Consider the following 13,812-nt stretch of genomic DNA (forward strand, 5'->3'; position numbering starts at 1 on the left):
CATTCCTTGCGTTTGCACAGGGCAGACTTTGGCTAGTCACGCATCTATTTCTTGAAGCCAGTTTCCTGATGCGGCAGGGAAATACAAAGAATTTTTCAGCTGTCAGTTTAGGAAGAGAAGAGAAACTTACTATCAAAACTAAAGATAGGAGCGTGGTCAAAGCCAGCTAAGGTATAGTCTGCTCAAGCAGTTCATTTAACCTGAAGGTTTGTAGCAGTACTATGTCTGGATTTTATGATCGTTTGTTTATGATAGTCTTCTAAATCACTGTATTTGAGCAATTTGGTTAGGAGTAACCCTTTTGCAGTTTCTTTCTCTTCTCCTCTTGGCCTATGCTTTTAATAAAGTGATGTCACTTGCTTGGAGAACATTAAATGCCATGTAAGCTTCATGTGAAAAGAAACTTTAAACATGCGCATTGAAGAATCTGTCAAGGCACAACTTGTAAGGGAGTATCTTTTAGTAGCAAGCTGATCTAATTGGAAAACATCGTTTCACATCTGAGAGAAACACTTGCACAGCTCTTGGAGGAGGCATGTTGTGTACCTGGGCTGTGCTCGCTTTCTGGAACACGCTGGCGGCTCCTGCACGCCCTGGGGATCCGTGATGTCCCTGGGAGGCAGACGCATATCCCGTGCTATTTTTATAACGTTTATTTCACAGTTGCTCAATGACAAGATTAAGTTTAGACCTGGGTTAGATTATTGTACTTCTATATTTGATATTATGAAACTTTGGAAGTGGTACAAGCGGTGGTGCCCAGTCTCTGTTGAACCAACCTGAGCACTAGGACACCAGCTCTCCCCCGGAGAGCCTGAAGCTGCATGGCAAGCTTCCCCTCAAGGAAGGTTTCCTGCTCAAAAAGGTGATCAAAAACAAAGACCTTCTGGTAAAAAAAAAAAGCTGAAAAGTATACCTGGGTTCTAGGGTTGTAGGAAGTTTGCAGGCATCTGTCCTGTTGCCTGCAGATATTCAGAGTTGAAGAACTTATACACAAGAGGTAGAGTTTTGCTTGTATTGCTGTTGATACTAAACATTGATCGTAAGTATAATGTAGGGTATGTCGTGGTGGGGTCTGAGATGTCCAGATTTCCAGTTTCCTCTGCTGATTTGCAGCACTGGACTGATTCCTGTTTCTTGTTCCCAACCTTCTGGAGAGCAACAAGCCTTTCAAGCCTCCCAGGCTTTTATTGTTTCATTTTTATAACAAAACCCACATGGATTACAAGCTGTTAGGTTCAAGGTTATGTCCCGGTAGCTCTGCATAGCACTGCAGTGGTCCCACAGCTGCGTTGCCAGCGTCAGGGTCCTACGCTGGGGTCGGGGAGCCCGGAGGATGCTATCGGTGTCATTGCAGTAATTGCATTTTTGTTCCATTTGGCAGCTGGTGATGGAGTTCTGCGGCGCGGGCTCCGTCACCGACCTCATCAAGAACACGAAGGGGAACACCTTGAAGGAGGAGTGGATCGCCTACATCTGCAGAGAGATTTTACGGGTACGTGTCCAGAGGGAGTTAAACGTCGGGGGTTGTTGGAGTGTCACACTCGGTGCTCGGGGGACACGGAAAGCCTTTGGCTCTGCAGGCTTCGTGGCTGCCGCGCTGCCATGGGCTGGAGCCTCTTCGGTGCCGGTAGGCATGAATGATTCATGTGCTTGTATGATGCATAATAAATAAGCCCTGTTTAATGCCCTTTAGCTCTGTTTGTTAGTTCCCTGACTTCTAACTCTCTTTTTCCTTCAACAAAAATATAATTTCCTTTAGTATTAATAGGGCAAAGATTTATTTACATTAGAATTACGTTTTCAATTAACAGAAAGGTGAGGACTAGTAAAGTCTGTGGAAAGAATCTTCATGATTAAAAAGCACCCTACTTTTTATTAAATCCACATGTCTCTGGCTTTAATGAGGATGCTGCAGCTTTTATGCCCACAAGACAAATGTTTGAGTGGAATGTCTTAAAAGGGGCCATGCCAGAGTTTAATGTACTGGGAGGTGGCAGCTTCAGCAAAGGCTTGCTTGCATTTTGCACAACTGAGGTCAGATGATGTGATCATAATGGTTGCCCGACATTAAAATCTATCACTCCGTTAACCGAGGTTTTGTTGAAGAGAAAACAGAAATATTGGGCACGTGAAGGAAACCTGTAGAAGAGCCATTCAAGTGATAGGATGAGAGGAAACGGCCTCAAGTTGCACCAGGGAAGGTTTAGATTGGATATTAGGAAAAATTTCTTCACCGAAAGGGTTATCAAGCATTGGAAAAGGCTGCCCAGCGAAGTGGTGGAGTCACCATCCCTGGAGGTATTTAAAAGACGCGTAGATGTGGCGCTTAGGGACATGGTTTAGTGGTGGACTGGGCAGTGCTAGGTTAACGATGATCTTAAAGGTCTTTTCCAACCTAAACGATTCTATGAAAGAAAACGAGGCAAAACGACTGCTCCGAAAGGAGGTGTCTGACACTGCTGCTGAGGCTGCCACTGGTGTCCAGAGGTGACACAGCACTTCCCTGTTGACCCTGCATGCCACTGTCTGCACCAACATGATTTGCAGAAGATGCTGGTGCTGTAGCTAATCAGTTGTTGTACGGACACTGCTTTCAGTGCCAGGAAACCACAGTTTATTTTAAATGTATGAGCTCTGTGAGCCTACTTCTTAAAATAGTCCCTGGCAGTGAGTCAGAACCCAGCCACTGACTCATGTCCCAGGGTCACCATCCAGTGTCATCGCTTGCATTTTTGCCGTGCGTTGGGGCGGTTGGTTGGTGACCTCCATAGGGTTTCAGGTGATGAAAGGCTCCCAGCTTCGTACTGCAGAAGGTGGCTCAGTCTTGGTTCAGATGTTGACGGCCAGTTGTAATTCTAACACGAGGCTCGATCCCACGTTGTTAAAGGATTCACTGAAATTCAGTGAGATTTTTGCTTTGCCTCCAATGCACAAAGATGCCTCTAACCAGGTATAACATGGCTAAAAAAGGGCTCCCGTACAGATATCATCTATTCCACAGTGTTGTCCCAAGGTAACAAGCATAAAATGACCAATAACTACCAGTAGTGATAGCAGAAATTTTTTTCTTCCTCAAATATGAATGTTTAATGTGAAATGTAAACCTAATGCAAAATTAGTTTTTGAAGTAATCCATATTTTTCCTAAGCTGGCAATATTGGTGGATGTTACTTTGAAACTGAAATAATAAATGAATGAAATAAAAATGTAGGTTGCAAAAATAAATTAATGAGCTAATAAAAAAGCACAACAGAAAAGCTAGTTTACCTTTAGCCTTTGAGACAGGCTTTTAATTTGAGCTATGTCTCTATTAGGGATATGTGCAAGTTATAACATTTGTATTTGCATGGTAGCTTTTTTAATACAAGCTTTTCAGTGTGATGAAGTCCAGTTTATTGGACCGCTATAACAAGAGAATTGTTTTCTTCAGTTTCTGGATGATGGAAATACAGAAAGGAGACAAAACTATTCTATTATTTCTGCCACAGAAATGGCTCCCTAAGGCAAGGGAGCACGTGGGGGAAAATATGTCTAGAGCTACGGAGGAATTTGGGTTAATACGGGTTCCTGCTGAAATGGAAAGGTTGGTTTTAATCCCTATAGAATTGACGGTTCTCCTGCAATGGAGAGCACGCACTGGCACACATAGCCCGTCGGTGAGCGTCTCGCTTGCCGGGCATGTCCTCCCAGCGTGTGACATAGGACAGTATTTTGAACACATGATAAACAAAAGCATTCTCAAGTGCTTAACTCCTGTTGTGAATCTTTCATTTCTGGAGCGTAATTGTTTGAGGAGGAATGTCAGAAAATAACATGCTTTGAACTTGGATTCCTCTAACCTTTCTCTGAATTCTCTAGGGCTTGAGTCATCTACACCAGCACAAAGTAATTCATCGAGACATCAAGGGACAGAATGTATTGCTGACGGAAAATGCAGAAGTTAAACTAGGTAAGAGTGGGTTAGAGCTCTTGGAAACTGCAAGCGGGCTGGCTGGAAAGAAGCAGCAAAGCTGACTTGTACATGACTTGGAGAAAGGGGATGGATACTAAGAGCTACTCTCTGTTTTCTCTCGTGCCAGCCTCAATAACATGACCTTGGGTGTTGACCAAGTGCCATGCAATAAACTGCCGGTGGTTGATGGCCAAGTCCTGCATGCAAAGATGTACTTGCAGTGGCGTTTCTGTTCAGGCAGGTAGTTTGGGCAGCTCTGCCATCAGATACAGGTGAAGCAATCGAGACCATTTTTTCATGCCCCAGATGGAAAATTGCCCTGTGTGCATCGCCAGACATTATCGAAGGCTGTTCCCCCACAGCTTCATAGTAGTGTCCTACAGGATCATAATCCATTCAGTTTAGTGTGACATAATCCAGACTTATTTTCCAAGCTAACCTGTTGGAGAGAGCTTAATTTGCAAGAACTAGTCTGAATTTCATATGCGGTGTTAGTCACCCTGGAGAAGACCAGGCATTCACGTGAGGATCGTGTGGAAGACAGCAGATCAGCACAGATGATGTGCTGACATCCTCAGTTGTCCAGCACCAATGTTACTAAGGCTGTCTTTGTGCGTTTTAATTTATCCTCGTGATGAAAGATCCCTTACACTGGTAAAGTGAGGTTCAAGCCTTGTTTTCCCATGTCTCTCCTCTCTCTCTACAGCAGAATAAAACCCCAGCTTAACAGATGGCACCACCAGCTCGTTTGGCTTTATGCTGGTGAAGATTCCCCTCCAAGGGGAAATTCTCCAGGGCAAATCTCCAACCATTGTGTTGCGCAAAGTGAACTTAGTGGACCATAGAGTATTCTCTCATTGATTTGATTTCATCAGTTTTTGCTTCATTTTGCAGCTCTCTGCTTGACATTTCCCTATGGGCCTTTGTCCTTGGCCCTTAGTTCCTTAAGTCTTTTGCATTTCTGTCATTTCCAGCAAGAATTTACGTAGAAAAATGAGGCTTCTACCAATATTTGGCAGGCTTTAATTCAAATGAGAAAGCGTAGAACAAAGGCTGCTGCTTATTCATGTTGCTAACCCTGTTTCTCATTAGTATGAGGAGCTGTGATTTCTTTTCATTGCCTCCTGGCAAGGAGGAAAAGGCACAGGGTTTCGTACAAAACCTGGACATCAGATGATCGGGTTTGTCCTTGGTTGACCTCTGTTGATCCCAGCAGAGATCAAACAGGAATGTCCCTGGCCGCATCTTTCTTTCCTGACCATGCAGAGGAGTCAGTCTGAATGAACTCAATGTTTTACATTCAACAGAAGAGTGTTGCTCAGGTTTGTCTCCAACCTTACGATGCCCCGTTGTCTCTCTGATCCACAGTGGATTTTGGTGTGAGTGCTCAGCTGGACAGAACAGTGGGCAGGAGAAATACCTTCATTGGAACGCCTTACTGGATGGCCCCCGAGGTCATTGCCTGCGATGAAAATCCCGATGCCACTTATGACTTCAAGGTACCCAAACGAGCATCTTCCTACTCTTTTATATGTCATTACAGATGTAATCTTTGCAAAGTCTAGCAAGTTTACTAGTAAGGCAGGGAAGGAATTAAAGCAGCACTTATTGATGCTTGCAATGAGAGTTGTGATCATAAACATCTGAAGAAGGTGCTTGGTATGATCTCAGATTTTTATGCCCCAGTACCATGAGCTTGAGCACTCAGGAATTTAGTATATTCTTGCAGCTTTGAAAAATATGTTGACAAGCAGCGTAGTCTCCTCCTGCTTGCTGGCTGTTGGATTTTGAGATGCCAGTTCAGGTCCAACGTGAATCTTTGTTGTGCTGTTCATGTATCCAAATTTACTGTGAAGAAGTCTTTCCCCGTGCTGAGAAAGGTGTCAGACTGAGGCTTCCTACCTGCTAGCCTGCTTTTCAGTGCTGCATGTTTAAATACTACAGTCAAACATGCTGTATTTGCTCTGTTTACTCTGGAGAGAAGTCAGGTCAGGTTTAGAAAGGGCAAAATCACATCTTCTGGCCTGCAGGCTGGTATTCGCAGGGAGATCTGAAGGCTGCCACACAATCAGACATTTAGGGGGCTGACCTACTTTTCACATGTCTCTCTAGCCTGTTTGAAGTTTATTTTTGGATCGGTGGCAGCACAACAATGCTGCTGAGTTGTAACGTGGCACAGAGCCCCGTGCCACGCAGCAGGTCCTGAGGAGGGTTATGAGTCCCACCTCCCCATTCAAACTACAGCAAGGTCTGATGTTTAAAGCAGGGAGAGCTTAATACATTTTATCTTGTTTCTGCCTTACTGCAAGTTTCTGGACACACATCTGTAGAACTGTCCCTTGGTTTTTTTGTCCCTTGGTTTTTTGAAGCGTCTAGAACTTGAATTTCTCGGTCCAAACCCCCTGGGGTTCACTGAGCGTGTCCAGAGAGGAGAGCAAGACACTGACACATGAGCTTTGAGGGGAGAAGCTCAGACGTATATAAAACTTGCTGTACCTCTGTTCACGCACATGCTGAGAGGTCGCTTTACAAGGTAATGTTTCAAAAGGACTTTGAGACCCTCTGGTGTGGAGCTAGGTAGCTGCTTTCTAACAGTAGGACACTACAATGTAATAGTGCAACAGCCCACCATCGTGGTACGATTTGGGATGCAATTACCAATCACTCAGAGGAATATTTGAGAGGTGAAGGATTTTAAAGTAACCAAGCGATGCTTTGGTATTGCAGCTATTTAAGTGCATCAGTCAACTTTTGAACTGATGGTTTTCCAGAGAGCAGCTCTCCAGTCTGAGTTCAGACTCTGGGTTACATAAATCGTTAATGATAAGGACATGTAGAAATACTTTAATCTGCAATTACTTAATACTCTTTGATTAACCAATTACAACAGGCGTTTTCTCAACTCTGCTGATGGCAGTGCTTCGTAGCCGGGCTGCAGCCCGCGCTAGCTGCTCTCGCCGCTTCTCCACTGACAGCCGCCTGGTGCAATGCTCTAATTAATCGCAGCGTTTTATTACTATTTTTTTAAAAAAAGAACTGGTATCTTCATAGGCTACTTTCTACACTCAGAAATCCCTGAGGTTTTTCCTCTTTCCAGAATAACTAGGGCACTTAATATGCCATTGACTGATGCACAAGCGCCGGGACCAGAATCCCTCTATTGTCCCCGAGGATCAAATGCTTGTGGCAAGCCGGGCGCTTGCATCTCTGAAGTTGGCATTGGCCATTTTCCCTTGGCTGGGGGTACAAAACAGAAGGCTGATTGCTGCCGACACACTCACTGCAGGGTGTTTTTGGAGCTCGTGGTGGTGTGGGAGCCACTGGACGTTAGTCCGTACCCCAGATCACATCCCTGCACCTGATGCTCTTGCTTTGAAGTGGGGGCGGAAAAATGTAAATGACAATTTTTTTTTTTTTTTTTTTCTAAAAGGCATGCAAATCAGATGCTCTCAGGTTTAGCCGACTGGCTTAAAATAGTGAATACAAAAGATGAGATTTATAGGGTGAAAAAAGGAATCCTTGCAGGCTTAATCTGTTGGACAAAAAGCCTCTGATCTCACTGTTTTCTTAGCCAGAAAGAGATGCCTGTGTAATCTATGGAAGGAGGCAGTAAATACCACCTCACAAAAATAAACTACTTTAAAAAAGAACAAATAGAAACCCCACATGGTTATGGTTATTTATTGGTTATTCCCCCAGACGTTTTTCCTTTTTTCTTTAGAGATATCTTGTCAATAAGCTTAGAATCAAAAAGGGGGGGAAGGAAGCTTGCTTCCCTTCCCAAGTCAAGGCAATGCAAATATATTAGCACAGCATCTTTTTGCTGGGTGGACTGAAAAGCTTTTCAAACTCAAGAATAAAAACTCCCCACAACCCCCCCCCGCGAATTCCAGATCATTATAAAATGTGTGCTTCCCGCTGAGTTTGCTGCTTTCTTTGGGAGACTTAGAGAGGTGATAATCCCTTTCTATATTGCTCCAGCTTTAAGATCACTTGGCATCTTGTGTATAATACTGGGCACCTCGATATGGAAAGACGCACTAGGAATTTGGAAGGAGTTCAGCAGCAACCCAAGGGGAAGGGGTCATGTGTGCTGAATCATGTGGAAAGACTGCGATAATTAAGTATGCGGCAGAAATCCCAGCTGACCAGAAACAAAGAATGGATGAGACTGCCCTGCGAAAGGGCTGGAAATAAGATTTGAGAGAGAATTTTTAAGCAGGTGCAAAGATGTGTAGCAAGGACGGTATTTGTTAGGGGAGAACTTGAGTTAATAATGAGGAAAAGTGCCTTGAAATTGAAAATCTAAGTTGTCTTTCCTGGATGGTCTGTGTGGTCCCTAGAGGCTCTGTCTAGCTCTGGCTGAGCTTTTGGGGCTCTGTGCTGGGAAAAACAACCTTTCTGGGATTTACTCGCTAAATTGCAGGTTTAGAGGCTTGAGGCAGTTTGAAAAGGGCAGCTCTTGAAATGGAGAGGAGAAAACTGAAGTGGGGCTGCAGGGACGTGGCGGAGAGCAGGGTGAGGGAGAGCAGGACGTGAGAGCTGGAGGTGCAGGAGGAAGAGTGGAAGGCAGAGTCCGTCCCTTCCACCCTGAGATGTATCTGTTTACGTTTACTGGTTTTGATGTGCTAACCGGAGTTTAGCTGGTCACCAGCAAACACCAGCTGCAGCTACATAGCATCAGGCTTGTTCTGGTCCCCTGTGCACCTGCAGCTTCTGCCCTTGCCGTTGCCGCCCTCCCATCTTGGGCAGGTCTCTCTGCCCCACTGGAGACGCCGCACTTGAGATGAAGGTACCAAAATTAGTCTGGGTCCTGTTTCCGATGCAGTGGGTGCTGAGTTGTGAATCATTAGCAGCCCTATACACAGTGTCCAGAATAATGAAATAGCTGCCTTTTGCCAAAAAACCAAGTTGCGGCAGTGCCGTAAGGGAAGGTGCTCGTTTTCTCTCGCCAGGCACGTAGTGTCTCTGCCTCCGCTGCTGCCGGGAGAGCCGAGCCATCCTTTGGGGCTCGTTACCAGATCTAGAGGTGCAGCCACAGCTCATTAGTGATGGTGGGGTGGGGTGGGGAGGAGGCACTGGAGGGGAGCTCACTGCTGCTCTCTGGCAGGGAGCTGGGGATACAAATGTCCCTGTTTGCAAGGGAGAAAATGGAAGGAAGAGCGATACAAGTATGAAATCCAAGAGTTTTCCAAATAGATGCATTCTCTGTGCTCCGATCATTCAGGAGACTCAACCAACCATGTAGGCTGAGCAGGGCTTGGGAACAGGGTAAATAAGTGTCCATTTCTCCTTCCACTGGCGAAACGCCGCTTTTCAGGCTTCCATTTAATGAGCAGTCCATGATACAAGAGCCTCCTGAGGTATCTCAAGATACTTCATGTTTTAATCTATTCCAGGCAGCCTGTTTTCTGTGGAGCTGTATCACATCCGTGGATGTGTATCACCCAGCTTTAAGCAGGGAGCCGGCAGCCAGGTTTGCTGCTTACCCCAGCTGTGACGCCGGGGAGTAGTTTGTCACCAGCTCATCCAGGAGCTGGGGGTTCATTCGTTAGTGCACAGGGCTTGTTAAGATGCCCCCGCCAGGGGACCTTCAGGTCATCAGCATCTCCCCAGGCAGTGTCCTCACCACGGCTACTGGGAGCGGTGCCCCAGCAAGGTGGCCGTGTCCCACACCAAAAATGCCTTGAAGGTTTTGAAATAATTCTTGGGATAAACAGCCGTTTTGGGAGCCTCTTCTAAAGCTCCAACACATGGCAGGAGGATGAGACAAGCTCCCAAGGTGTGGGTCCAGGGGCTTGCAGAGGACGTGGAGACCCGGCTCACAGGGCTGAGCCCCCTGGGCTGGGGAGAGCCACGCTTCCCCCCTCGCCTGGTGCCCACCACTGTGACGATGCTCCCCTGCATCATGTATGTCCCTCTGCTTTCTTTTACAGAGCGACTTGTGGTCTTTGGGGATAACGGCCATCGAGATGGCAGAAGGCGCTCCCCGTAAGTAGATGCATTTCTCTGCTTTAATTAACCCTGGGTTGTAATGTGCTGGGGTTTGCTGAGCACCAGCCAGCGCTCGGTTCTGTGCAAGAAACACCATGCAAAGGTTTTCCCAAGCAACCTGCGCTCGCTGAGGTGGAGCTCACAGGGTCCATGGGGACAAAGCTGCCAGGGCAGCATGGCCCAGGGGACAGGATGGGCAGTGAGCAAAGGCACACAACCCTGTATGACTCCCGATGTGTCACTTGAGCACTCTGGGACTCAGTTTCCTCAAATAAAATACAGATGAAGGAGGATTGGAAGCAGGTAAAACACTGCTCCTCAGAGCTGGTGTTTTACCGACCTCCGTGGTGACACAGGTTGTGGCACCCTGGGTTCAGCCGGTGCATCTGCACAGGTCATACTGCCGTGATTTTTCAGCGTTATCCTGGGACCGTCCTTGCGTGCTGGTAAATGCGAGTAAATAAAGCAGAGCTCAGTGGCACGTGGTGCAGCTGTACCGTGCTCCGGGCCCGTTGCTGTCAGCACCTGGCAGGGTGCTGAGGACACGCAGCTGCAGGAGCGCAGGCGTCCCCTGCCAGCCCCTGCCGCTGAGCCCAGCCGTGCTGGGGACACACACGCCCAGCTGCTTGGCTGGGGACATCAGCTCTCACCTGAGCTCCAGGCTGCTGCTGGGCCAGGGGTTGTCTGTAGGGGGTTGTCGCTGCAAATCCCCCTGCCATGCGGGTCTTGTAGCTTCAGAGGAAACTTGGGTCTCCCCAGTTGGGCGTGTAGCCTCTCTTTAGGGAACGCAGCGGGTCTGCAAGACACCGTGCCGTGTTTAATGCCTCTTCTTGCAAATTGCAGCTCTCTGTGACATGCATCCCATGAGAGCCCTCTTCCTCATCCCCCGCAACCCGGCCCCGAGGTTGAAATCAAAGAAGTGGTGAGTCTCTTTCTCAGTCTTCAACGACTGTAAAGACGTTTGTGGAGCAACTTGTTTCTGCAGCCCAGGCACGCTGGGGACTTGGTGTTCACATTTATATAGCTTCAGGGGTCGGTGACAGTCTCCAGCATCACTCCGGTGAGTGCAGGTTTGGGTCTTGATCTCCTGTGGAGAGGCAATTTGGTCTGAAGGAGTCGCTCACCATGGGATGGAGGGTTTCCTAGGTAGGCAGGGAGAGGAACGCTGTCGAACACTGCCATTTCGCAGCGCAGAGTTGGCTTTTCCAAGGCGGTTTGTGCAGCCTGAAGCCAGATGACACTTTGCTTGGCTCCTGTTTCTTTCCAGTCAGGTTCCGTTTTCAAGTGGAAACATGTATCCAGGCCAAAAAAAGGATAGTTTATCTTGAAGGCCCAGGAATGCGGAGATTTGTACTTAGTTTGGGCTTTATTTTAAAATTTTGCAGGAAAAAATACATCATTGTTTTGAAAAAAAAAGCAGGGCATGCCAATAAAAACCCGTAGGAAAAATATTCCTGAAGCCCAGCAGATGTTGTTTTGTTACTGTATGTTCTGTACCAATGGAGCTGGAGTCCTTAAAAACACTCATCTTTGGTTCGTGCTGTTTGCCTGCCCCAGGTTCAGCAGTGGTTTGGTCAGGAAAGACCTGCCGGATGTTAGAGAGACAGCACTGCCCCTTGGTCCCAGATAGGCTGAGCTCGTGGAGGGAAGTTTTGCCTTATTCCTTGAAATTATGCTTATTATCTTGTTGAAGACACACAAAAAAAAGAAGAGCAATTGGTAGGTATTGAGAAAGCTTGATGCCACAGCAGCAGGTATTTTGTTGCTGGGAGAGGAGTGAGAGGGGATTGGCATCCTCTGCATCAGATCCGTGGTGTTGGGATTTTAGGACCAGCCCTTACAAACTCACCCAGGCTTTGGCAGGAGGCATCTTAATTTAGTCAGCCCGATCATCAGCTGCTTCAGTAGCAAACGAGGAGGAGAGGGACCTTTCCCGGCTGGCTCTGCAGAGGATGTCGAAGATGCTCACTCTCTTTGCACAGCCTTTTGAGGATACCATTAGTCAGCTAAGAAAATAGTTTATATGCTTGTTTTCTGCCAGATCACCAGTCTCCTACTTCGTTATCCTCGCTGCTACAGCACAAAATGGATTGTAAGACTTTAGAGTTTATTTTTCATACAAAAGTGTTGTTTATTCAGCAAAGGCTTCCTCAGCCTCCAGGCAGAGGAGCTGATGAAAGCAGGTTTTGAGCAGAACATTTCTCCACCTCCTTAAGGTAAAAATGGAGCTGGGGTGGAAGTTGTATTTCAGTCCCTGCTCTGAGATACCAGGATGTGCTTTGTGCAAGCCGGGGTGTTTCTTGGCACCACCTTCCCCTCGCATGTCTGGTGGCTGTCTCGGGTTTGAACGTCTCGTGGTGGTGTCTGCCCGGGGCAGCTGGTCTGTCCAGGGCTGTGCTCTGCCCGTGCCCGGGACGGCATCCCGGGTGCTTTGAGAGAAGGATCGCCTGGGAAGTCGTAGTGTAATGAAACTCCAGCTTCAACCCCTCCAGGGGAGCATGGTGCTGACCTGGCCCCTGCTACCCCTCGATGAGCAAGCAGCGATCCCTGGTCTCCAGCAGAGCTGAGACACATGTACCCCAGGCAGCTCAAACCTATATCCATCTTCCAAGCTGTCATTGCAATGGGAGGCTCCAAAGGATCCAGACGAAGCTCCATCGACTCCACCGATTCCTTAAGAGCAATTTTTTTCAGCATTTTCAGTGGGACACCAGGCAAACGAACTTGCTGTCCTCAGCTCATTTCTCAGCTGGAGGTTTTAGGCCTGGCCAGCATGGGTCCTGGAGTTCTGCAAGCCCCAAGAAGACTGGAGATGTTTGACCAGGCTTTCACAGTGGCTCTCTGGCAGTCAGCGGGCTGGTTTTCACAAGCACAGATCACAAGAAAAAAGCAAAATGAAGAAAGGTTCAACTTGAACCTTGAGTTTGTCATGGCTTTCATGCGCAGCAACACATAGAAGTACACCAAGTGGGCAGACCATCTTTTTCCTTACGTGAAAGAAATAGCGAAGTGACTCCAGCAGCTTTGAGGGTAAGCCAGGGAAAGCCGAGAGGGAGCACAGGCATGGGACCTACCCTGAATCAAAAATCCCAGAGAGGAAAATACTTTTGTTGCTTACTAAATCCTTGAACTCGGTTTTAAAATAGTGCTGTGTTCCTATGAAATTAAAGAGTCTTTGGTATCATTTTCTTTCCCAATTAAAGCCAGCCATCAACAAAGCTTTATTTTCTTCTTCCCACGTTTCGCAGGTAAAATGAATTTGAACTTTAGTGATGTCGTTCCCATAAACACTCCCTAGCCCTGCCTTATAAGAGATGACAAAACCTCTTTGTTAATGAGGTGATATTTGCACTGTGATACCACTTTTCATCCAAGCAGCTGCAAAGACTTTGCAAACATTGATTTAAGCTTTACAAACCCCAGGAGCTGGAGGAGCGCATGTTTCATGAAGGTGGGCTGACCTGCGCCCGGGGAGGGGATGAGACATGTGACGGTGTCCTCCTGGATCAGAGCCAGGGAGAAGGCCCTTGTCTTTTGCTCCAGCTCCGGTGAGGGCTGAACTGTGCCACTGGACAGGCTTGCTTTTTTGGAGAGGAAGATTTCAGGAAAACCAGAGGCCTGAGCTGCTCCCTGTCCATAGCTGCTCAGCCAATTCAAGGATGCAAAGGTGTCTTAGGGCATCACAGGGCACTGGGACCCCCATCCCCAAGAGGATGGAGTTATCCTCCACTAACTGGAGGATAACATTTTAGCTACTTCACCTCAACCATATTTGCGGGTGCTCTGGACTATGTATCCAGGACTGGAGTCTCTCCAGCTTCGCACCAACAGGGGAGAATCGTGTTTTAGAAGCAGATTTCTTT

The 13,812-nt window shown here is 47.1% G+C and overlaps 1 protein-coding gene across 3 annotated transcripts in view; it reads left to right on the forward strand.

Annotated features, from left to right (window-relative positions):
* Positions 1-13,812, forward strand: part of TNIK (TRAF2 and NCK interacting kinase) — a 166,440-nt gene that overhangs the window by 100,874 nt on the left and 51,754 nt on the right. For all 3 annotated transcript variants that reach the window (XM_050902768.1, XM_050902767.1, XM_050902769.1), the window contains exons 5-9: positions 1,385-1,495; positions 3,862-3,952; positions 5,324-5,454; positions 9,892-9,946; positions 10,793-10,871. In XM_050902768.1, the coding sequence (XP_050758725.1) occupies positions 1,385-1,495; positions 3,862-3,952; positions 5,324-5,454; positions 9,892-9,946; positions 10,793-10,871 (467 nt within the window). The remainder of the gene's footprint in view (positions 1-1,384; positions 1,496-3,861; positions 3,953-5,323; positions 5,455-9,891; positions 9,947-10,792; positions 10,872-13,812) is intronic.

The sequence above is a fragment of the Gymnogyps californianus genome, chromosome 10, assembly GCF_018139145.2.
Source record: "Gymnogyps californianus isolate 813 chromosome 10, ASM1813914v2, whole genome shotgun sequence".
Lineage (NCBI taxonomy): Eukaryota > Metazoa > Chordata > Aves > Accipitriformes > Cathartidae > Gymnogyps > Gymnogyps californianus.